This window comes from Zalophus californianus, chromosome 8, assembly GCF_009762305.2.
Source record: "Zalophus californianus isolate mZalCal1 chromosome 8, mZalCal1.pri.v2, whole genome shotgun sequence".
Classification (NCBI taxonomy): domain Eukaryota; kingdom Metazoa; phylum Chordata; class Mammalia; order Carnivora; family Otariidae; genus Zalophus; species Zalophus californianus.
Window position 1 is genome coordinate 60870781 of NC_045602.1, and position 26155 is coordinate 60896935.

The 26155-nt window shown below is 36.9% G+C and overlaps 1 protein-coding gene and 1 pseudogene across 3 annotated transcripts in view; one reads left to right on the forward strand and one right to left on the reverse strand.

The window, feature by feature from the left end:
* The first annotated feature begins 41 nt into the window (after nucleotides 1-41).
* The window catches only part of PUS10 (pseudouridine synthase 10), a 71942-nt gene continuing 45828 nt past the window's right edge, over nucleotides 42-26155 (forward strand). For 2 of the 3 annotated variants that reach the window (XR_003524760.1, XM_027622916.1), the window contains exons 1-4: nucleotides 42-399; nucleotides 3648-3788; nucleotides 6689-6952; nucleotides 7912-7998. Coding sequence is in view for 2 of the 3 variants with exons in the window: in XM_027622916.1 (XP_027478717.1) it covers nucleotides 3663-3788; nucleotides 6689-6952; nucleotides 7912-7998 (477 nt within the window). In the remaining variant the exon portion in view is untranslated. Of the gene's footprint in view, nucleotides 400-424; nucleotides 480-3647; nucleotides 3789-6688; nucleotides 6953-7911; nucleotides 7999-26155 lie in introns of those variants that run through there. The other variant, XM_027622917.1, reaches the window with a different exon arrangement.
* LOC113937426 lies at nucleotides 11893-13204 on the reverse strand (annotated as a pseudogene).

A 26155-nucleotide genomic window follows, 5' to 3' on the forward strand; every position in this document is an offset into this window, starting at 1 on the left:
GGTACTTTGCCAGCTGGGACCTGAGGAAAGGAGGATGACGCTAATCCACCCGGGTGGGGAATACTCTCTTTTTATTTGCCTTAGCAAGAATTTCCATTCTAAACCTGAGGGTAAGGGCTCATCGATATTTCTGGCAGCGGCTACGACGCCCTAGACGTCGGAGTCCCACGGAGGCCTCTCTGGGACTAGTCTGGCTCTGGCCGGGAGTTCAGTCCCACGCACTCCTACCCCAGCGTGGGTGGCGGTGGGATGAGGGCTTGTGGCGGCGCGACAGGCAGTTTTTCTGGTTTCTCCACAAACAAGAAGAGGAGAGCGTTCACTCAGCCCTTGCGAGAGGGCCTGGTACTTTCGTTCTAAAGCTTTCGTTTCCTCGGGGAACAGAATTGCTACACGCAGTAGGTGCGTTGTCTTTAGTCTTCCCTGTTCCCTCTGCGGGGCTAGAAGGGGTTAAACCTCAGGCTCCGGCGTCGCGGTGGAAGGTGAGGCAGGAAGGTCTAAGGGGTGGGGGTACGACTTGGGCGCAAGAGAGGTGTGGATGGAGGGGATAGTTTCCTTCCTGCCGGAGCGGCCTTGTTAGCAAGGAGGGGTGAGCGGGAAGTTTCTTGGACCTGACTGAAGGAGGGGAAGGGCTTTCTTGGCCAAAGACTGGAGGTTAGGCCTTGGATGAATTTCCAAGAGTCTACAGTAGATTCTACAATTGAGTATAACGGTAGCACAATAAAGTTGTGAGGGTCGCCTTTGAAAAATCCGCACACTTTCCCACCCCCGTGAGACAATGACACACGGCTGTATAGAAATGAGTGTTGAAAGATCACGGGATGTGAGACTTAGTCTGGCCATTTTGGTGTTTTTCACATGCCCCGCTACTTCTCTATTTGCAACGAATGGTTTCTGTAAGTCCAAGAGGTGAAAAGAAAGTCCATCGTCTCCTCCAGTTATCATTGGTTCGTGGAGAAGGGACTCAAACCGCGTAAAGATCCTGACACGTGGGAAGAGATTCTGTTGCAATGACTAGTTCTAATTCTTTATGTAAAAGAAGCACTTAAACGAAAATCTTAACGAAGGCAACCGACAATGAAAACCTTACAGTATGGGATGCATTTCTCAGGGTTTAGCTTTCAAGGATAATAAACCTCATATGGAACAACTGATTTCTGATAACTTCTGAGATCTTTTCAGTGCTGTACGTCGATGAAACAACCAAATTTGAGACAGAACGCATTTCCTCCTTTAAATATGTTAACTTGTTTGAGAAGTCGCTTGATTGTTGCTAAATGAAAATGATCTTGAGGGTTTGGAAGACCATTCCGTTACTGACACATACACACTGAAGAGGGTTTTTTGTTTTAAGACCTCTTCAAATTACTCAGGACAGGAGGTTTCCTAATTCTCAACAGGTTTGGGAACTGCTCAGAGCCAAGAGATTGTAGTGTGTCATTTATTGACTTTGCGTGAAACATTCAGTCTTTGAACCAAAGGAAAGAAAGCATCCATTTTCTTCAATGAAAAAGATTTTTTTAAATTTAAGTGTACTTGACACACAATGTTACATTAGTTTCATGTGTAAAACATGGTGATTCAACTTCTGTATATGATATTCTGTGCTCACCACAAATATAGCTACCATCTGTTACCACCCTATAACCTATTACGAATCATTGCCTTTTATTCTGGTAACTTATTCCATAATTGGAACTGTATTTCTCACTCCTCTTCCCTCTGGCAACCATCAGTTTCTTCGTTTTTTAAAATTCCACTTATGGGTGAAATCATATGGTATTCGTCTTTCTCAGTCTGACTTACTTCATTTAGAATAATAACCTGTTCAGTCCATCCATGTTGTCGCAAATGGAGGGATCTTATCCTTAGAAAGGATATGTTAATAATAGTATTTAACTTCATCCCCAGGGAAAGCTTTGATACAAAGTGTTCTTTCAAGAACTTACTCATGCACTTATTTACCCAGAGGGTTTATTTCTCTTTCTGAGTTAAAGGTTAATTCTGAATTAAATGAAATCTTTGGTCTTAAGTAATGAAAGGTGGAGAAAAGATAAAGAGTAAGACAGAAATACTTTCTCTGGGAGGGGATTGCAGTCAGGGATATACCTTAAGTGTTGAGAATCAGCCCCTCAATGAATCCCAACCCTTTCTCAGAATCAAACTAGCAGATTAAATGGCCTGGCAGAAGGAATTCAGATCATCTGTATATAATGATGACCACACAGAGCTTCTCTATATACAAGGTGTTCTCCACATAATTCTGTGTCTTTTCGTGAAAATGCCCTTGAGCCCAAATTTACTTAGGCTACCCTAAATCAGAGCTTTAATCCTGTGTCTCAAAGTTTTCACTGGTGTATCCAGGTGAAGTCTTATTTTCTTCTTTCCCTTCCAGTCTGCCAGCTCCCATACTGTATTTACTTGAATTGAAACTCAGCAGGAGGCAATCTGCCTTTTGTAGTCCTAGCTGCTAAACTGATTTCTATGGTGAAGGGTTTTGTGGAAGTATATATTTGACTTCCTCATTATTTTGTGTCAAGGATATACTCTCAATAAGTGGCCACAAACATTTAGTAATTTGCAAGTAAGGACTGGGTTTTAAAGGGTTGGAAAGCACAAACTAATTCTAAGAATCACATCTTCACAGTAAGGAGCTGGTAAGAGCTCCACCCTCCCACAAATTTTAAGCAAGTTCATTTGAATTATGAAACTGCATGAATTAAAAAGCACCACTGTTTTTTATCTGTATGACCACCATACCACAACATTGTCATGCAATCATTATTTTATAAAATATTGCTAGTTCCTCATTTTAAAGTAATGTGAGCTGATATATTAATCAGAAGATCTGTTTTTGCAAAACAATAATTAGGTAATTTAATTTTCATACACCTCCTTCCTGGCAACAAGAGAGTTATATCAGATTTTACTCCATTCTCTAATTTGTTTTTAAGGGCGTTTATTCAAATTGTGAAAAGTAACAACTTGTTTTAGATGATAATTACTCTTAAATTATTTTGCATTTAATTTGTGGGGGTTTTTTGGTGGGGGGAGGTTTTGTGCATGAAAGGAGCAGATTCTTCTCATTTTGCTAATAGTTGTCATTTAGTTATTTTGTCAAAGTATAATCGATGTTTTTAGATCTGATCAATTTATTTTAAATACTTGACTGCTTAACTATCATTGAGGCGAGTAAAATATATAGACTGATCTGATTATTTTTTCCTGGCAAACTCATTTTTAATTTCTAATAGGAAAAGTTTATTGAATTGACTACTTGCGTTCTCAAACAACACTGAATGGTACAAAATAACAAAACATCACTCTGTATTCTTTGTTTTTATTACCCTCCTCAGAGACAACCATTCTTGATTATTTTTATTTTTATTTATTTTTATTGATATATTTTATTATAATCCAGAATGCTACACTAAATTCCTTGATAATTAGAAGCTTTTACCTGGCCCATCTAATAAATGTCCTTCAAGTTTATGTTTCAATATGCATATAATGAAAAGGATATTATTGGAGAGTACAAAATAATGTTTTTAAATAAAAGTTCGTTTTTATCCCGAAAGGTGATGACATATTTCTCTGTGAAAGTAAAACACAAAAGATGTTCATTACTTTTACTTTTTCTTTCTTTCTAGTTATAATTATTCAATATGTTTCCATTGACTGAGGAAAACAAGCATGTGGCCCAGTTGTTGCTCAGTACTGGTACCTGTCCAAGATGTGTTTACAGATTCTGTGGTGTGGATTTTCATGCACCTTACAAACTTCCCTACAAGGTACTTTCATTTTGTTTCCAGAGAAAGTTTCTCTATTCTAAAATGAATACCTGTACATTTGAGGGCAAGTATCTGTCCATAACTCTTCATTAAATTAAAAAAAAACTATAATAAAATAATTACTGATAATGGTAAATTTGGAATTTCCTTTTAGTACCATTAAACTGTAAGTTCCTTCTTAAGTGATTACATCTAGCATTTAATGTAGTGGGATCTTTGTGGAGCACATCCCTGGTGTATTTAATGTTTGTATATACCTCTCCTGAAGAGAACACAGGTACCACAAATAGTACTTCTAACCAGATAGTATAGTAAGATGTGACAGGGGAGGATGACAGTCCTGAGATCTTCTGTTAAGTGGAAGCATTGGGGATTTGGCTGCCTTTTTTCTTTTTCTGTTTTCTGTATTACCATTTGTACTTACAAATAGGTATTTGCAACCCTCCAGAAGTAAATGCTTATCATCATCATTACTTACCGCTGTTAATAATAGCAAAAATAATATACAGGGATCTTTGACATTTATGGTAATATACAGAGAGCTTTGACTAACAGAATACTTTTACAAAAAATATGTAACATATTTTGTGAGGTATACTTGATTCCAATAGTGACATTCTTTTTAGAGACAGATAGTAATTATATATATGTAAATATATACCTATATAAACACTATGTATACACACATGCACACTCAGTTTCTTACAATTTTTAAAAATTGCTCGGGAGTTAGTATCAATAATTTTTCCTGTGTATTATTTGTTTCTATTATTTTGGAAATAATTATATCTAATAGTCATATAACATTTTTATATGTCAAGCTCTCATCTAATCCTAATAATAACCTATTAGGTAAGTACATACTATGATTGTCTCTATTTTCAGATGAAGAAACTGAGGCACAGAGAGGTTAAACAACCTGCCCAAAGTTACACAGCTATTAAGTGAGCAAGCTAGGATATGAACTGTCTGTCTGAATCCAAAGCCTAGAATTTGGAGCTAGAAGACATGGATTTGAATCCCAGTTCCAGCTTCAGTTTTCTCCTCTCTAAATGGGAATGATGATAACATCTACCTCACAGGATTTTAAGGGACAATTTCTAATAAAGTATGTGAAAACACTTTGAAAATGGTACATATGCTATGATGATTAATATATATGTGTGTAAATTCATTTATACACACTATGACTATGAAGTAATCATACTGGTTTTGTGTAATTCTCCTTACACATTTTTCAGACACATTATATGATTCTATTATTCTGTGCATTTGTTTTCATATTTAAAATATGTTTTAAGATTTAAAATATATATTATATAAAGAGACTTAGTGTTGCCAAGTTTTATTTGTATCATTTTATGTAAAAACATATGAAAATATTTGAAGACAAGTTTTTTTGTAAATGTACCTAAATTTTGATCTTTGTAGTCGTCTAACTATGTATGTACACATACATATACATGTACTATGTTAGACTGAGATTATAGAACTTAGGTAATAAACATATTTGTGTGGGTCATGACATACCTATATGTGTATGTGTGTATTAGTATTTCTGTTAAAGATGAAATAGAGCTGCTGTCCTAATAAAATGAATTAAATTTGTTCGAGTGAAAGATTTTTTTCTTTAGAGTCAGTAAATTGTAATCTGAGTAAATTTTTTAAAAGGGTATCTATTCAACAACTGAATAATAAAATCTATCTAATTTAGACAAAACAGAAAAAGTCCTCTGAGTATTTAGATGGGTGGAATGTCTGAAATATGAGAATGGTTTCAAAAGAATGCAACTTTTAACATTTTAGTACAAAGGGTGACAGAAATGAGGCAAACCAGAATGTAATAGAGGGCTTCTTTTTAATTAATGCATATAAATGGTTTTTGTAATTACTGTGCCAATTTTCAGGATTGCCAGGAACTGTTTACCTTTGTTTAGTAACTTGTCTTGAAATTATTTTTACTTAATAGATGTATAATCTCTAATTTTTCAGATTTCATATTAATATTATACAGATGTTTTTGATTGTGAGATTATTAAATAACCTAGCAAGGAGGATGGAAATTCAGTTTGTATTTCTCTTTATTGATGATTAGAATTGAAGTTTATTTTTACTAAAATTAACAAGTGAATGACCCTCACAACGTAACTACAAACCAAATTACAGGCATACCTCATAGATATTGTGGGTTTGGTTCCAGACCACCATAATAAAGTGAATATCATGATGAAGTGAGTCAAAGTAATTTTTTGGTTTCCCAGTGCAGATGAAACTTATATGCTGTAGTCTATAGTATAATAGCATTGTGTCTAAAAAATGTACATACTTAATTAAAAAATAATTTATTGCTAAAAAGTGCTAACCATCATCTGAGCTTTCAGTGAGTCGTGATCCCTAATCACAGATCACTATCACAAGTATAATAATGAAAAAGTTTCAAATATTGTGAGAATTACTAAAATGTGACACACACACACAAAGTGAACAAATGCTGTTGGAAAATGGTGCTGATAGACTTGCTTGATATAAGGTTGCCGTAAACCTTCAATTTATAAAGATGCAGTATCTGCAAAGCACAATAAACTGAAGCACAGTAAAATGACTTATGCCTGTAATAAATTTGTTAATGGAATCTTCTGCCTCAGATTTAGGACTTTAGCTTCAGTAATATATGAAACTCTTTTAGAAAAATATTCACACATATATCGTGGGAGTTAGGTAATTCTCTTTTAAATTCCCCAGAAAGCCAATGCTGGCTAATAAAATTAATCGATTGCTCCAAAATTGATATAAATCAACATTGTATAAGTCTGCAATATATCATAATTTCACTCCTGTTTTCATCTTAACCTTAAGGGCATTGTAAAAGGGTTATTACTTTTTTCAAATTAACTTTCCAGGAGTTGCTCAATGAACTACAGAAATTTCTGGAAACTGAAAAAGATGAATTAATTTTGGAAGTTCCAAACCCACCTCCTAAGAAAATTCGACTACAAGAACTAGAAGATGGGATTGATGGGATTGATAATCTGAGTCAAAATGGAGAGGGAAGGGTCTCCGTTATTGAAGATGGTAGCATTGCTTCCAAGAACTCAAATTTAAATGTGTGCAATGTATGTCTAGGAATTCTTCAAGAATTCTGTGAAAAAGAGTTCATTAAAAAGGTAAATAATCTGTTTTTTATTATATGTGCAATGATGTATAAATTTTTGGTCTTAAAGCCTAGAATTCTTGTATCTAAAGTAACAATACCATTCATTTCAACCTGTATTACATCAATGGATCATTAAAACATTTCTTAATTAAAAAATAAACAAGCCTACTATTCTCAAATTACTTTTTTATTAACAAGATAACTGAAAATTAATGAAGTAGGTATCCATGTATTTCAGTCATGAATACTACTCAAATGAAGAAAGATATAGTGGTTTTTCCCTCTGCTGTTTAACATAGCTAACTAAGGAGTTAGAGTAAAGCTCTTAGTCATACCTTTTAGTGTCTTGAAAAGACAAGTGTTACAGTTTTATGGAAGATACATGATTGAATGTGGGATTGCCTTTTGTTTCCAGCTGTCAAGAGTGCCAAATTTGGCTTTATTTTGTTTAAAAATCTTAAGTTATGAGGTGATCTAAGAGAAAATTATTTTGACATTCAACAGATTGTTCTGCAAGTGAGTCCTCGCTGTGTTGGCATCTCGTGATATCAGTCTTCAGGGTCATAGTTAGCAAATACTTGCTTTGGGGATGCTTATGAGAAATCCCAGAGGTGAAAGTTTAGAAGTGTAGTGCCATCTCCTGGACCAAAATCCATGTTATGAAGATTAGTGTAAAATTTTCAGGGGTGCCTGGGTGGCTCAGTTGATTAAGTGTCTGCCTTCAGCTCAGGTCATGATCCCAGGGTCCTGGGATTGAGCCCGCATCGGGCTCCCTGCTCAGCGGGAAGCCTGCTTCTCCCTCTCTGACTCCCCCTGCTTATTTTCCGTTTCTTGCTGTGTCTCTCTCTGTCAAATAAATAAATTAAATAAATAAATTAAAAATAAATAAAATTTTCAGCAATTCCTGAGAATTTATATATATAAATGCTGTTTTATGTTAAAAAATGCTTTTATGTAATACTTTTTTAGGTGTGCCAAAAAGTTGAGGCCTCTGGGTTTGAATTTACCAACTTGGTATTTTCAGTCTCCTTTCCACCACAGCTATCTGTAAGAGAGGTAAGGTCATTTAAATGCATAAAACTATATGTGAAATGCATGCTAGAAATATCTCAAAAAATGGAGACGTAAAAATATTCCTTACCATATTGTATTTTCCATTTTTTTGTGTACTTATTGAATGATAGATGACTGAAAGCATGGCACTATTATAGCTGCTTAATAATGTTGAATGAATGGGTGAGAAAAGGAATTATTAAGTTAGTTTATCATAGGACTGGGTTTTGTTTGTTGTTTGTTTGTTTTAGTTTTTAATACTGTGTCAGCAGGATTGAGAATATCACATGGTTCATTCTTCTGTGGGAAGTTATGTAATAAAAGCATAGTGCCTTTGAGCATGAAAATCCCAAAGGTCAGGAGTCCTCTAAAGGAATTGAAAGGTTGAGATTTCAGAGAATTTCTCTTATTTTCAACATGTAAAATGACTAGTTTAAGTCACTTTTTGAAGACTTAGTGAAGAAAATAGTGCTCTTTATGCCATTGAAAAGACTGTCTTTTTTTTTTAAGGTCCTCATTCTATAGCATATATTCATTAAGCTTTAGATCTGTATGAGGCATGTTGGTCAGAGAAGGAGATTTGACCAGAACTTCAGAGATGTTTTGGGGTGGATGTATGCATGTTATAATGGTCCGGGTATAGGGTCATTTCAGTTATGATGAACCTTCTTATTTTCTGGAGTAAAATACAAAAAGATGGCACCCCTTTTAGTCAACAGGAAAAGGGAAAGAAATAACCTCATGTTTATTTTAACTTTATTCCTTTGTTAAGTGAAAAAAATAATAGTAGTCATTACTGTAACATTCTTGTGTGTCAAAACGGGCATGAATACATAAAACTATCCTATAGGGAAAATGACCTTTGTAATTTCAAATTACAACAATGAGTTCTAAACATATCCATTTATGTGTGTAAGGTGTCTTTTTCCTAAGAATCTGAAAGCATCACTAGAACATTATATCTCATACCATCACCTCCTTTGGGTGAGCAAAATATGTTGGAGCAAATAATGTGTTTATTAGCCCCCAAAATGCTGAAGATTGATTTAAAGACCTTTTGAAGCTGGATGAATGATAGAAAAGAGCTGGGAAGTGAAAAAGAGTAGAATAGTTTTAATATCTCTGTCAATGGTAAGATGATAGAACAGGTAGAAGAAAGGGGATGATGATGTATGGAGGTTTATAAACACATAAAGTCATTTTCTAGTCAATCATCAAAGCATTTCTCATTGATAGATCATTTTCAGGATCCGACTTTGGTAGCAAAAACCAGACTTCTGAAAGCTAAGTGGATCAAAAAGTTGCAGTGTTTAGAAGAAATAAGAAGCATATTTTCTAAGTGTGGTTGTATATCTTACCACCAAACTCTTCCTCTCAGAGTTTATATTTTGACATTAAAATTTTTATTTTCCATTTTTATCACTTAAGTGATGATTTTAACATATCCATTTAATGTCTATTGAATAGTTATGAAGTGTTTATATTCCATATTAGAAATAGAAAATGCTATTTAAAAAAAATAGAATTATAAATTCTACTTCTTGTAACTGATTTTAACCCCTAAACTATTTTACAGAAATATGTGACTATTCCAGTTATTGGGGAATTAATACATTTCCACAGTATAGTGTGTTAAGTGACTCATTGTTTTCCTTTGTATTGAGTAATATATTTTTACTCATTCATTTCTTAAGAATAATAATTATTCAAAAAGTACACAGTGTTACACACCGTATACAATTTTCAGAACCCAGATTTCTTTAGCAAATTGTGTTTATGGTTCACTTTGCAATTTTTTTCCATTATTATGTTTTATTACTTTTTTTTTAAGATTTTTTATTTTTTATTTGACGGAGAGAGAGAGAGAAAGAGTACAAGCAGGGAGAGCAGCAGGCAGAGGCAGAGGGAGAAGCAGGCTCCCTGCTGAGTGTGGGGCTTGATCCCAGGACCCCGGGTCTATGACCTGAGCTGAAGGCAGATGCTTAACCGTCTGAGCCACCCAGGCGCCCCTGTTTTGTTACTTTGTTTGTTGCTGTCTTTCCTTGGAGTTGAGATATGTTATGTAGACCAGAGTGGATATGAATTGCTTTTCAAACTAGTTAACTTATTTGTTACATATCCCAATTTAAACAAATTACACATTTTCAGAGTACTCTTGCATTTTGAATAAAATTCTGTGATTTCTCTAGTGACATGTTTCTTTTACATTGTAGTTTTTCAACTTACATCTTATAAAACTTAGAACTTGTGTGTAGAATAAATTAATACATTGGAGTTGATTCATGCTAGTTATCTCATAACTCAGAGTGGAATATACAGTTGAGTGAATTTGAATGATTCAGTGTTTTCTATTTCTAGAAAATTATGATCACAGGTGTATTGATTTAAAAGCAAATAATTTTTTATCAGTATGGTGGTATTATGTATCTGCTTACAGAAGAACCAAGGAAAAGGATGACCTCAGGTAAAGGTTTTTTTTTTTTTAAATCAAACTATTAAATTTATATTAACTCCTTCATATTCAGCCCTGTCAATTCCTTTCTGGCTAAGCTATAGTTTTTATTTATCATCATTATAAAAGCACTAATTTAAAAGCTTAGGAAGAAAAGCTTGCAGATTATATAATCAACATCTTCCACTGAGTTTGGGAGAATATGGAGGGAGAGGTGGAATACGTCTGTGTGTGTTTTCCTAGGAACTGTCTGATCTGCTTAGGGCAGTTTTAGATTGAATACTACTAGAGAGGAGGAAAACAAGCAGATTATCTGATAAAACCGTTAGACATCAAGTAAGACATGGTAAGCAGAATAAATGGGAGCAGTATCCAGAGACTCTCAAAAGACCACAATATGGAATCTAGCTAGGTGTAATACTCAGAGCCTCCAAAGTCTTTATAACAGTATACAAAATTTGAATGATAAAGTTGAGATTATAAGGGTTAGTAATAAGTATATCACGACTGTCATGATGACTTTCTGGATTTGGGCTCACCACTTGAATGTAACAATGGAAGGATGTCTTTTTTATGAGAGTCGGATTTGTTAAAAGGAGAGATACAATAGTGTGATATGGCAAGAAATTATACACCTACGTTGAGATCTGAGACTGTAAGTGGAGGGATGCTGCACACCATCCAGAGGAGAATAAAGAAGAGGGAAATAGGATAGATACAAGAATGGAAGTGTGTTGAATGACCTTTGGCCAAGGGAAGAAGGTGATGAATTACAGATATAAGATAGTCATAAAGGTTAGTGTTTACAGTAGTATGAGGGACTCTCATTGTTTGGGTACTTGATGGAAATCACCTTTGGTTAAAAGTACATTGACAGCTCTTGAATAAAATAGTGGTTCTCAAACTCTAATATGCATAGGACTCATTTGGGGAGTTTCCCAGGCCCCTTCCTTAGGAGATTCTGATATAGTAGGTTGGTGGGACCCATGAATTTGTGTTTCTAACAAGCTCATGGGTGAGGTTGGTACTGCTACAAAGGAGCACACTTTGAGAACCGCTGTCCTAAAGGATAATGGCAGAAATAATCTAGTCTGATAATAAACTGATAACTTTTTAAAAATTTATATTCCTGATAGGAAGAGAGAAACAGGCATAATTGAATGTATCCTATACTTTTTTTTTTAGAATAAAAATTCAGTTTATTCATCTGTTTATGACACAGTACACAAGAGGCGAAGTGTTTCATATCATAGATTTCACTTCCAACTCTTTGGTATGTTTCTTTGGCTAACAGGAGATTAGACATGAGAGGCAGGCAATGCTTAGGCAACTGAAATAAGGATGGGGAGGGGCGATGCCAATCTCATCCTTGCAGGGCTGTTTTCTAGAACTGTTGGCTGGAAACAAAGGAGCACCACTCCTGGATGCTCATGCTGTCGTGGGCCTCAGTCATCCCCACCACACAGGTACAGCAGTGCTTTCTGGAAGTCACCCTCATGTCTTGCTGGATGCAGTAGTACAGGGACTTGCTGTACTTTCTCTTGAATTCAGACCTAATTTTCAACATGTCCTCTTCACTGCAAGAGATCATGATAGATCATGATCCTTTTTTTTTTTAAGATTTTATTTATTTATTTGACAGAGACACAGTGAGAGAGGGAGCATAAGCAGGGGGCAGTGGGAGAGGGAGAAGCAGGCTTCCTGCTGAGCAGGGAGCCTGACGTGGGGCTCAATCCCAGGACCCTGGGATCATGACCTGAGCCGAAGGCAGATGCTTAACAACTGAGCCACCCAGGTGCCCTGATAGATCATGATTCTAATCAGAACTTTATTGCAATTCCCCTTGCCTTTCATGGAGTCATACAGTTGGTCAGCAAAATACAGGGGCTTGTTCTGACTGCTCTGGACCCAGTTCAGGAAAGCATTTTCTAGGTCTCCTTTGACCTCCTTCTTGATGCTCTCCAGTATGTCATAAGGGCTATAGCTCTTGTACCTTTCAAATACTTTCTGGAGGTGACACACACTCTGCTTGGTCATGATGCTGATCCACTTGGGCACATCAGTTCCTTTCCTCTTCACTCCAGCATCATAGACATCGCAGGCATCTTAGTCAATCAGTTCATAATCAATGACAGAGCCATCCTCTGCTCTTCTACCATTTGCAAGGGCAACCATCAGCTTGCGGAAGTCACCAGATGTGTCAGAAATGATGTCCTTCTCCAGATCAATCTTGTACATTTCCTTGTAGACTCTGTTAATTTCCTGATGCTCTTGGTTGCTCCTTGAGCAGATGATCTCAGTGAGGGAGTCTTCATCAGTCCTCAGCCCCTTCACGGAGGCTTTCAGCTCAGAAGCATCATACAGAGCAGGTCGCCTGTGATTAGGCCCCAAATCACAGTTTTTAGGTGGCTGGACAAGGCTGACTTCAGTGCTGATACAAGTTCTTTTTGAATCCTTCTTTGGTAGGTGAAGGCAATATCCTGTCTCTGTTCATTGCTGTGGTTGGTCAAAATGTTGACAATGGTGACCTCATCCACACCTCTGGTCATTTCAGTGATGGCCATTTCAATGTTCAGAGCATCATACTCAACATCAAAATTCGTGTACGCTTTGACCAAACTGTATGCACTTGGGGGCGTGGAGTGATCACCCTCCAAAGGTGAGCTTGCAGAGAATTTCGTGAACAGTAAACAATTTGAAGCTGGGCCAGGCACCAAGAGCTGCAAGCACCCCAGTTGTGCAGTCTTTATCCTTCATTTTTGATAGGTTGATGTCAAACAGTACAAAGAAAAAGCAGTCAGAGAAAAATGACAGAGGAATCTAGGCTGGAAGATAAATTAAAAGGGTTGGGAGGTTCAGAGAAAGTGCAATTCAGACTTTATTTAAAACCAAATTACCCCAACTGATAAAAGAAAGTTTAAGGATCAAAATACATCCCAATGAAGAAGAAATCTGGGCATCTCTTTCTCTCTGTGTTTGCATAAATATTTGTATTTATATATTTATATGTATTTATTTGACTTTTTATTTTGAAAAATTTTAAAAAGTAATAAGACTAGCTGAATGAGCCCCTGTGTATGTATCATCCAGCTCTAATTGTAATTTTTTTGCCAAACTGAAATCAGTTTCCAAAAAAAGATACACAAAAGTCAGAGTAATGCAAATGTAAGAAGGAGGCTTAGCTCTGTAGTAGCAACTGGAAAATAAAATCTCAAATGAGTAGAGGCTTGTAAGAATTGTTAAGGAAGACTTGGGCATACTTCAAGTTATGATTATAGCAAGAGATGAAAAAGGGGATGTATTTGGAACTGATTGTTGATGGATGATACAGAGAGAGTGGAACTTATGAAAATCTTATTTTGCTTCTGTCCTTTCTGTCAAGGAAAATGATCCTCAACCTAAATGGGTAGACTGATCATTGATTGGTGAGGGAGAGTGAAAGCTCCGCATGGTGAAGCTTCTCTAAATGGGTTCAGGTATTCGGGACTGAATGAATGACATTCCAGGATGGATTCAGAAAGAACTTGCAGTTGTCGATGATCTTTGAGAGCTTTTAAAGGATAGCAGATTTTCCAAATGACTGGAGACAGAGAAGGCAGTTTCAGTTTTCTAAAGGTGGTTTTGTTAACTACCAACTGGTGAGCTTGACCCTAAAACCCTGGCAAGGTTCTAGATCAGGAGCTAAAGAGTACATTGTAGGCACTGAGGATAAGGAACACTTGGTCAACACACTGAACAGATTGATTAAGAACAAATTATGTCTGCATCATTTTTTCCTTTTATAGGCTAGCAGGACTGGTAGAGCTGGGTAGTAGGGTAAAGCACCAGTGTGACTGGAATTCAGCTAGTCATTTGAGCAGGTTTCTTTCTTATGATAACTTCCTGAAAGTGGCAGGAAACATGAGCAGAATGTGAAGACAATTGTGTGGGTTGTACCTGGCTGGCCATACCCAAACAGAACTGGTTAATAACTGATTTCAAACTGGACAGTGTTTCTCCAAGTGTACTCTGCAGATCTGAAACTCACTTGGAGAAAAGTGTTGAAAGCAGATTGCTGAGCCTTGTCTTAAACCTCCTAAATCAGAATCTCTAGATATGGGGCACAGAGTTAAAGTATACATTGAAATTCAAGAATGATGGAACTTCACAGAGATTTCTGATGTCCTGCAAGACCCTTCATACCTTGTCTTGTTCGTGATTTCTATCAGTGATGATATAATGGGAACACTCACAACAGGTGTCATGACACAGAGTTGAGAATATAGCAGATAGATTATTAGAATTGAGATCCAAAAGATCTCAGGAATAAGGAAAATCTAACAAGATGAAATTTAACAGGAGTAAACATAAGTTCTTATACCTAGGTTTAGAAAAACAACTGCCAAGTAAAGGATGAAGGAAGAATGGCTTAAAAGCTGTGTTTATAGACAAGGTTTGGGTGTTTTAGTTAATAGCCCAGTAAGAATTAGGGGAGTGATGTGGATAACCACTTTGGACTTTAGTCCAGGTTGTAGAAGTACAGTATCTGGAAAGATGAAGGTGATGGTCATCCTCTTTTGCCCAGTGTTGGCTATTCATGGAGTGCCATATTCAGCTGGAGCATACTACTTTAGGAGGAACAAGGACAAATGGAAAGGTGTTTTGTGGTAGTCCACATCCTAATCCTTGAAACCTGGGAATATGTGCCTTACGTGAAAAAAAGGGATTTTGTGGATGTAATTAAGATTAAGGATCCTGGGGCACCTGGGTGGCTCAGTCAGTTAAGCGGCTGCCTTCGGCTCAGGTCATGATCCTGGGGTCCTGGGATCAAGCCCCATGTCTGGCTCCCTGCTCAGCGGAGAGCCTGCTTCTCCCTCTCTCTCTGCCTGCCACTCTGCCTACCTGTGCTCTCTCTCTGTCAAATAAATAAATAAAATCTTAAAAAAAAAAAAAAGATTAAGGATCCTGAGATGGAGAAAGTATCCTGAATTATTTAAGTCAGCTCAGTCCAATTATATGAGTCCTTAAAAGCATCTTTCTTCAGAGGTCAAGGTCAGAGGAAGATGTGACTGTGAAAGAATGGTCAGATGCAATGTTGCTCACTTTGAAGACAGTGGAAGGGAACTAGGAATATGGGTGGCCTCTAGAAGCTAGAAAAGGCAAGGAAATGGAGTCTCCTAGCCTGGATGAGAAAGGAATGCACCCCTGTTGACACCTTGATATTAGCCCAATGAGACCCATGTTGGACTTCAAAGTACTATAAGACAATAAATTTTGTGTGTGTGTTTTAGTTTTATTTATTTATCTGAAAGAGAATGAGTGGGTTGGGGGCAGAGGGAGAAGCAGACTCCCTCTTGATCAGGGAGCCAGATGCAGCGCTAGATCCCAGGACCCTAGGATCATGATCTGAGCCGAAGGCAGACGCTTAACCAAATGGTCCACCCAGGCGCCCCATGAATTTGCTCTTCCTAAATATTTGAGGGTTTTTCTGCTGCAGAGATGGAATCAGGAGGGAAATAATTTCCAGCTATAAGGAATTATGCAGAACAGAATAGACTGTTTTCAAGGATGGTGTTTTCTATCACCAGAATATTTAAGCCAAAGCTGGGTAACTACCTGACAGAGATATATAGAAGGAAGGTGTGCACCATATAGTTGGTTAGACTAGACTTTGTTCAGCCTTTTCAACTCTAAGATCCGATATAGTTTTAAGAAAAATATTTATTACATTTGTTATTTTTTGTTACCTTATATTCGTAATTGAGTCTTCTAACCTTCTATACCATGTTAAATTAGTGCCACACTAAAATTATTATAGAACGAATGACCCAGACTTATGCTTATATTAGGCTAAACTTACATTTATAGGAAAAAAGCATTGTTAAGTTCTATTAAAAGTAAACCCTTTAAAGTCCTGAGGTTTTTTTTTTTTTTTAAAGAATTTATTTATTTATTTGACAGAGAGAGACACAGCCAGAGAGGGAACACAAGCAGGGGGAGTAGGAGAGGGAGAAGCAGGCTTCCCTCGGAGCAGGGAGCCCGATGCGGAACTCAATCCCAGGACCCTGGGATCATGACCTGAGCCGAAGGCAGACACTTGGTTTTTTTTAGGTTTATCTTTACTAGTATGGTCCAGTAGAGGGCAATATTGCACTATCAGTTTCACTTTTCGGTAGTGTATGGAAACAGTTTGCTCACTTTATTGACTTTAAATGGATATAGTGTCTCTTAAATGTTACTTTGGTTGTGTGAAACACCTTCTTAATTTTTTTTTTAAGATTTTATTTATTTATTTGAGAGAGAGAGAATGAGAGATAGAGAGCACGAGAGGGAAGAGGGTCAGAGGGAGAAGAAGCAGACTCCCTGCTGAGCAAGGAGCCCGATGTGGGACTCGATCCCAGGACTCCAGGATCATGACCTGAGCCGAAGGCAGTCGCTTAACCAACTGAGCCACCCAGGCGCCCTGAAACACCTACTTCTTAATATGCAACTTGATTCAGTTGGAGTTTTGTTTGTCAAATCAGAACTTTTCTCTTTCATTTTTATACTTGTAGCATCTCCATGCTTTACCCTAAGTACTATAAATTATACACAGCCCTAGAAATCTAACCAAAAATAAAAGCAGTACCATTTTTGTGGTACCAGTTTATATTTACAAATTTTTTTTCTTAAATTCTAACAAATGGGTATTCAGAAGACTGGATTTTTCCTTAAATCTGTGGGTTCTTAACCAATTTGGGATCATCATCTAGTTAAGAATCTAAAGAAAGCAACTGAATCCCTTTTCTAAAAATGCATTATGTTCAAAATTTTGCTTGTACTTAAAGAGCCTCTTAAACTCCCAGCCATTAATCTAAGATCTTTCTTAACTGGATTATGAACACCACCCCCTTCTATAATCCCTCACCCATAATTGATTGATGCACTTTTCTAAAGGGCAATGTTTTTTCTAATTATGTGGAAGTCATAGAACAGAATTTGCTGAAATCACTTTGACTTCAAGTATAGAGACTACACTTTTAAGTTCGTATTATATGTGCAGGCTCATTCATTAACCCGACTCTGATTTAGCATGTGTATTTTTAGCTTTTTGTTCATTTTCTGTGACTTTTCAAATTCTTATTTTGTATGACAAGCACCTTGCCTAAATCACTTTTTGTTCTCTCTCAAAGCAACTCAAGGTTCACTTTGACCAACAAACTTTTTCTAAGCTTACTAAGGAGTTTTCGGAATTTGTAGTCCTGTTTTTCATTAGGTTAGTTGGTTAGACCTTGCTTCAATCTCTGTGTGGTCCACTAAATCATTCAGAACATGTTTTCATAAGGTTGCTGAATGAGGCACTGAAAAACATGCAAAATTATAGAGATCACTGTCTCTGCTCCGTATCTTTCAATGGACTCTTCATGGATGGGTTGGGGGGATAGTAACCTTGCTATGTTTTGGATATACAGGCTACAACTTTAAAAACCCTTCATAGGACATGAAGCAACTTAAACCTATTTTCCTTATAAAAAGTATCTCCCAAAGCATGTCCCTGTGAGCACACCACCAGTGTATAAAGGTCTGCATCATTAGATCTGTAAGAGAATCCTAGATTCTGTAGGAGCCCTTGGTGATCTAGAACAGGCCCCCAGCTTTTTATGGTACTCACTGAAGAATGATGATAATGTATATGGCTGTGATTTGTCAGAGCTCTGAGTATGACCCACTCTCAGTGTAAATCCATTCACAATCTCTGATGGAGAATCCAGGAGTTCTCCACTTTGTGTATAAGGTGATCCCCTTTTAATCTCTGACAGTTCAATGAATCCCTTATATCTGTGATTTAGAAAGAAGATATGCTTGGATGATTCTTTTCAGCCTCAGATTGGAACTACTTCACTAATCATCTCACTCATCCTCATTTGAAGAGGAGAAAACCAAGCTTGTATAATGTGGCATGTCGGAATTTGGGTGTGCCTCCCTGATTTGTGCTCTTTTTTTGTTTTTAGACCATACCATCTTTCTTTTCTTTCTTTCTTTTTTTTAAGATTTTATTTATTTATTTGAGAGGGAAAGAAAGAAAAAAGGAGGAAGGAGGGGCAGAAGGCGAGGGAGAAGCAGACTCCCCACTGAACAGGAAGCCTGACTCGGTACTCAATCCCAGGACCCCAGGATCATAACCCAAGTCGAAGGCAGAAACTTACCTGACTGAGCCACCCAGGTGTCCCTAGACCATACCACCTTTTCATCTTGTATACTCAAGATGCTGCATCAGGAGAAACATGGGACTAGACGTTGTAGTAGGTTCTGGATTCTGTTACTCAATATATAGCTGGGACATGTGTTCAAGGGAGAAAGGAAGAGTGACAAAGGAAAAGTGACATAGTCAAAGTCTATACAGAACCCCAGTCCCGATTAGAATGGATGAATCAGATGTCCAGCTGTCAAGGAGTCACAGCAGGTATTGAAGAGGCCTAATAACCCATTATTAGGGGTGCAGGCATAGGAGAGCCCAACATAAAAAACAGAAACCTAATCCTGGGTCATTGCAGCACGCAGCAAAGAGGAGTGAATCCTGTTCCTGGGAATGAGGTGCCATGGTGAAGCAGGACTACAAACAAGGCTAATTATAAAGCCCACCAAGAAATATAATGTAGGATTGAATTCAGGAACACAGTTGGCAGGTATTCGGACATATGTTTAAATACTTGAATATGCATATGTTTACTTCCTACTTTTGTTTTTTTCTTGGCCTGAACTAGCTAAGTATACGTGGAGGAGGTAGCAAGAAAGAAGAGGTTGCTGGGGCTGATCAACCCATGTGGGTAGCTGAGAGGTAGTAAGGTACAGTAAGAACATGAGGCAGCCTTAAAATTTTAAGTTTATTGTTTTAATTTGTATGGTCTCATTCTTGTGAATTGTCACACTTTTGCATCTTTAAAATTTACAATAAGAATACAAGTAATAAGAAATATAATAAGGAATAGAAGACAAAGCAATTCATTTTTTTTTAAAACTCAGTTTCCCCATCAGATGTAATATATTATCCCATTGCTACTTACCAACTATTAAGTTCCTTATCAAACTTTTTTCTCATTAATTTTAGGACTTTGTGGCCTAGTAAACTAAGTTTCAGAAAAAGGGAACTTCTAATTTAGGCTCTGCCTATTTCAAATTTGGGTTTCTCTTGTTACATAGAGAAGTCATGTCAACTGTTCTTTTTTTCTGATATCACCACCATGTTTTAGATTTAGTAATTCTAACCTACTAAGTTATGATTATTTTTTATATAATTTGATATATATTTTTGATATATGTAATATATAATTTAATCATCATAATCCCTTAAAGTAGGTGGTATTATTATCCTATTATATAGATGATGAAATTGCAACTCAAGATCACATTGCTAATAACAGACCTAGGATTTGAACACTCATCTGCCCAACTCGAAGGTTTATGCTATTGATTATTACTATACCCTACTGCCTACATTGTGAATTGATAAGATTTCAAAAGTGGGTTGCTGTGTTTATAGGAGAGACTTAGCCTAGATTTTGACCTTCACTGGTATTTTGTTTCTTCAGAGTGTGCAGTATCTTCAAATTTAGAGAAAGGATCCTTGGGAAAAAAATATGGAACCAGAACTTAACATATTTTAACAAGAGTGAGGATAAATCACTAGTTGATTTGGTGATTCTCTAAAAATATGGCTTTAAAAGTAAAATTACAGGGGTGCCTGCATGGCTCAGTCAGTTAAGCATCTGCCTTCAGCTCAGCTCATGATCTCAGGGTCCTGGGATCAAGCCCCCCCCCGCCCCCCTGTTCAACAGGGAGTCTGCTTCTCCCTCTCCCTCTGCCCTCCCCCTGCTCATGCTCTCTCTCTCTCTCAAATAAATAAAATCTTTAAAATAAAAATCACAGGGCGCCTGGGTGGCTCAGTTGGTTAAGCGACTGCCTTCGGCTCGGGTCATGATCCCAGGGTCCTGGGATCGAGCCCCGCATCCGGCTTCTTGCTCGGCAGGAAGCCTGCTTCTCCCTCTGACCCTCTTTCCCTCTCATGCTATCTCTCATTCTCTCTCTCTCTCTCAAATAAATAAATAAATAAATCTTTAAAAAAAATAAAATAAAAATCACATTTTTAAAGACTTTCCCACCACACTTGTCTTCTTTTTTTTTTTTTTAAGATTATTTATTTATTTATTTGACAGAGATACAGCGAGAGAGGGAACACAAGCAGGGGGAGTGGGGGAGGGAAAAGCAGGCTTCCTGCCGAGCAGGGAGCCCGATGTGGGGCTCGATCCCAGGACTTGGGATCATGACCTCAGCCAGAGGCAGATGCCCAACAACTGAGCCACCCAAGCGCCGCCCCCATGCTTGTGTTCTAATTTTGTTATCAGATGACTAGAGTAGGTGCAGAAGAGGTTTTGCATCAAATATTTTATTATACCAGATATCTTAAAATAGAGGAATTTCCAGTCATTTTTGTGAGGATTTTCCTTTGATCTTGGGAAGATAGATATATATGTGTGTGAGTGAACATGAATTATGATGTTATAGTCCCTTAATAATTGGTGGTGGGAGTAACAGTGATGTTTTCAGCCAAGTCACAGATGTGTTCAAATGTCCAAGAAGAGGGACTAGTGGCAGGTGCCACTCTGAAGTCGGACTCATCCAACTTCATTATTGACTTGTCTGAAACCTCTTTCGTAAAAAAATAGTACCAGTACTTTCTTCCCTTTTAGAAAAAGGAAAGATCGGAGCACCTGGGTGGCTCAGTCAGTAGGGCATCTGCCTTCGGCTCGGGTCATGGTCCCAGAGTCCTGGGGTCGCGTCCCGCATCGGGCTCCCTGCTCAGCCAGGAACCTGCTTCTCCTTCTCCCTCTGCTCCTGCTTGTGCTCTCTCTCTCTCTAAGAAAAAAAAGAAAAGGAAAAGGAAAGATCAACGAAATAGTTTTAGACTAGGTCAGTTAAAAGGTGTTGATTAATGGTAGTGCTGCAGCTGTTCCTGCTTCTTTTTTAAAAAATAGGCTGTACTGCTTAAAATATTGGAAGTTATCGTCACAAATCTTCCCTTTTAAATAAAACCTGGTCTGTTTTTCTTCACTGATATTAATACAGGATCAATACTAGTGGAATCCATTTTCTAGAGTAGATACCATTCAAGGCCCACGTGGAAATATTTATCTGAGAAAAACTGTCTTTCTCCTTGCCATTATTTTTTTTTTTAATTTTAATTCCAGGGGGCACCTGGGTGCCTCAGTTGGTTAAGCATCTGCCTTCAGCTCAGGTCATGATGCCAGGGTCCTGGGATCGAGCCCCGAGTGGTCAGGTTCCCTGCTCAGTGGGGAGTTGGCTTCTCCCTCTGCCCCCCTCTACCCAGCTCGTGCTGTCTCTCAAATAAATAAAATCTTTAAATTTTTTTTAATTCCAATATGGTTAACATACAGTGTTATATTAGTTTCAGGTGTACAATATAGTGATTCAACAATTCCGTACATCACCCAGTGCTCATCGCGACGAGTCCCTCCTTAATCCCCATCCCCTATTTCATCCATCCCTCTACCCACCTCCCCTCTGGTAACCATCAGTTTGTTCTCTAAAGTTAAGAGTCTGTTTCTTGGTTTGTCTCTCTTTTTTTCCTTTGCTTTTTTGTTTTGTTTCTTAAATTTCACATATGAATGAAATCTTTGTCATTATGTTTACTATGCTTAGTTATCCAATTTTGTTAATGCTATAAATAATTTTCAACCAATTTGGATACTCTAATCATTTATAAAACTCTCATGTAAAAGACTTTAGTTGAACATTGGGCTGTCATTTCTCAGTGGTACTTCCTTTTTACTGCTTATATTGTTTGGTGGGTCAGAGATCAGCTGGATGTATGGTAGTCTCTACAATCATGGCAAGAGTGCTCAGAGCATGCACTAGCAGAAGGAAGAGGTCAAGTTTCTTATTTAAAAATGCATAACAAATATATGCCACATTAAAGAGTCGTATATTGTTTTCATTATATCGTAATTTAAAAGCTATCCATGTAAGTGGCTGTTCAAGTATTGCTATGATTGAAACTCTTGATGTTTTTTTCTGATGGGATCTGTCTGTCTCTGAAGTGATTGCTAACATATTACTGTGAGTATCTGGGCAGAGATAATGTAAGGGGAACTAACTTGGGTGGGGAAAAAATGAAATGGATTTTATTTAAATGTAGTCATGAAGCATGCAAAAGGAAATAATGAAAGAGATGCAAAGGTGTCAACACAGGTAGCCCTTTTATGCTTCTATTAAGAATCATAATGTGGTTTCTTTTCAGAATTCAGTTCACATCTAGGATTTAAGTTTTCTCTGAAACTAGGATGTTATGATGTGTAATGATTATATGATATTCATTTGGTATTATCACTGTAAATTCATGTTAGAAACCATGAGATAGTGATTTTAATGAGACTTGGATCATATTTCTGAAAGCATCCCAGAAATCCTCACCCTATCAAGGAAGTGGGCATGTGGACTCAAGCCTTATTAAGTAAGTCAGTAACTAGGCATGAATGCTAAATTGGTATTCCAAAAGATTTTTAAATGCAGACATGTATTCAGAACACTTCTGTTGGATAGCATTTTTAATGATGTACCTAACCTGAGTTATTTTGCAAATAAGATTGAGATGTACCACATATGTCTTCTGAAGAGCTTTTAATCACACTCACTACAGGTATAGTGTAATGAATCAGAGTGTGTGTTTGTTCGGATAAACAACATAGACTTTTTTTTGTCCTGAGCTTGTGGTATAGTATGTCTATTGGTTAACGTGTTGGATATCTTAGGGAAAGTCTTATTCCAGTTTGTTTATCTTTCATTTCTCATAGTTTAAGTAATGGCCTTATAGAAAACATGGATTACATGATGAGTCCTTGAGATTGAAATCTATCCCAGAATAGAAATATTTTCATTTTCTTTTTATTACATTTTTGTTTTTATATTCATCAGTGGTTAACTCCAATCTTCTCCTCACAGGTAACTATTGTCTCTGCCCCTAAAACTAGAGTTTAAATGGGCCTGATTTTGAACTTTATATAAAATGGAATCATAACATGATAAATCTTTTGTGTCTGGCTTCTTTTATTTGATGTTATTTTTGAGAGATTCATTTGTATTGCTATGTGGAGCTATAATTTGTTCATTTTCATTGCTATACAGTATTCAGTTGCATGAATATACTGTAGTTTATTCGTACTGTTATAAATATATATTAAGTTCATTTCTAGTTTTTGGCTACTTCCAACAGTAAAACCATAAGCATTTTTGTAGCTGTATTCTACATGTGCAGGCGTTTATCTAGGGTATATGCCTGTGAGTAGAATTGCTGAGTCATAAGGAATACATTTAAATATAATCTGAATTAACACTCTAATTTATAGCCTATTAATCAGCTTATTAGCTCATTCCTCCTAAACCAACTTAATGACAACAGTCTTAACTTTTCACTCATACTTTCTCTCTGTCAGTGCCCTTATTAACATTAAAGATATGACTTCTTCCACTAATACCCATAACCAGTCAGTTTCATCTAATACTAGATGAAAGAATCACTAACCTTCCTTAAAAACTATATATTACAATACTAGTTATTCTACAAATTTCTTAATTACAACTTTTACTGCTACAGAATTAATCTTTTATTTTATATTTTATTTGCAGCAACATTAGTTCCAACCCTAATAATCATCATCACCTGCTGAGGAAACCAAACAGAACGATTAAATGCAGGACTTTATTTTATATGCTAGTAGGATCACTCCCATTTCACATTGTCCTAATCTTTATCCAAAATCTTAAGGTTCATTGAACTTTCTAATAATTCAATACTGAACTGAAACAGTATCTAGTTCTTGATGTAATATTTTCTTATGACTAGTATACATAATAGCATTTGTAGTAGAAATACTTCTCTATGGCCTACCAAGAGCATGTTTGAAACCCCCTACTGCTGGGTCCAAAGTGCTTGTAGCCATACTACTCAAACTAAGCAGCTAATGGAATATTCTGAGTTACAGTACTAAACCCCCTAACAAATTACATGCATATCCTTTTCTTACATTATCCTTATGAGGAATAATTATAGCCAGCTCCATCTGTCTATGGAAAACAGAATTAAAATCACTTATTGCATATTCCTCTGTCAGCCACATAGCATTAGTAATTGTAGCCATTCTTATCGAAACACCATGAAGTTACATAGGAGCTATAGCTCTAATAATTGCCCACAGCCTTACATCATCAACACTGTTTTGCCTAGCAAATTCAGACTATGAACAAATTCCCAGCTGAACTATAATTCTAGCTCAGGGATTACAGACTCTCCTTCTACTAATAGCAGCATGATGACTTCTAGTGAGCCTTACCAATTTGGCCTTACCCCCCAACAATTAGCCTAATTGAAGAACTATTTGTAGTTACATCATCATTTTCATGATCCAACATTACCATTATCCTAAGGAATTAACATAGTTATTACTAGCCTATATTAACTGTAACACAATGAGGCAAATATATGTACCACATCAAAAATTCTAACCATTCGTATGAGAAAATGGTCTCATAGCCCTACATTTACTACCCTTCCTACTTTTATCACTTAACCCACAAATTATTTTGACATCCTTCTATTGTAAATATAGTTTAATAAAAACATTGGATTGTGAATCTAGTAATAGAAGCTCAAAACCTATTTACTGAGAAAGTATACAAAAATTAATTCATGCCTCTGTGTATAATAATATGGGTTTTCAAACTTATTTATTTCTTAAAAGATTTACTTATTTGTGAGAGAGTGCACAAGTGGGGGGGGCAGAGGGAAAGGGAGAAGCAGACTCCCTGCTGAGCAGGGAGCCCCACAGAAGACTCCATCCCAGGTCACTGAGATCATGACCTGAGCTGAAGTCAGATACTTAGCCGACTGAACCACCCAGGCACCCTGTTTTCAAACTTTTAATGGTTAAAAGTAATAATCCATTGGTCTCAGGAACCAAAAAATTGGTGCAGTTCCAAATAAAGGTAATAAATCTGTTCACCTCTTGTATTAATTTCACTATTTATATTAACTTTACCAATCATAAATATCACTTCAAAGATCTACAAAAGCAATCCAAATCCATACTGTGTAAAAACCTCATCTCCTATGCTTTTATCCCACAATATTCATTTACTCAGGCCAAGAAAAAATTACTTCAAACTGACACTGAATAAACATTCAAACCCTAAAACTATTGATTGCTTAGCTTTAAACTAGGTTATTTCTCGGGGTGCCTTGGTGGCTCAGTCGGTTAAGTGTCTGCCTTCAGCTGGGGTTGGGGTCCCAAGGTCCCAGGGTCCTGGGATGGAGCCTCACCTCAAGCCCCACATTGAGCCCCACATTGAGCCCCACATTGGGCTCCCAGCTCAGCGGGGAGTCTGCTTTTCCTTCTCCCTCCCCTACCCCTGCCCTTGTGAACTCTTGCATGTGCTCTCTCTCTCTCTCTCTCTCTCAAATAAATAAAATCTTAAAAAAATAATAAACTAGATTATTTCTCAATGATATTTCTACTAGTAGCACATTTTGTTACATAGTCAATTATAGAATTCTCTATATGATGTATACATTCAGATCCCAATATTAACCAATTTTTCAAATACTTATATTCCTTATTACTATTCTGATCTTAGTCACTGCCAACAACCTCTTCCAACATTTCATCAGATGAGGAGTAG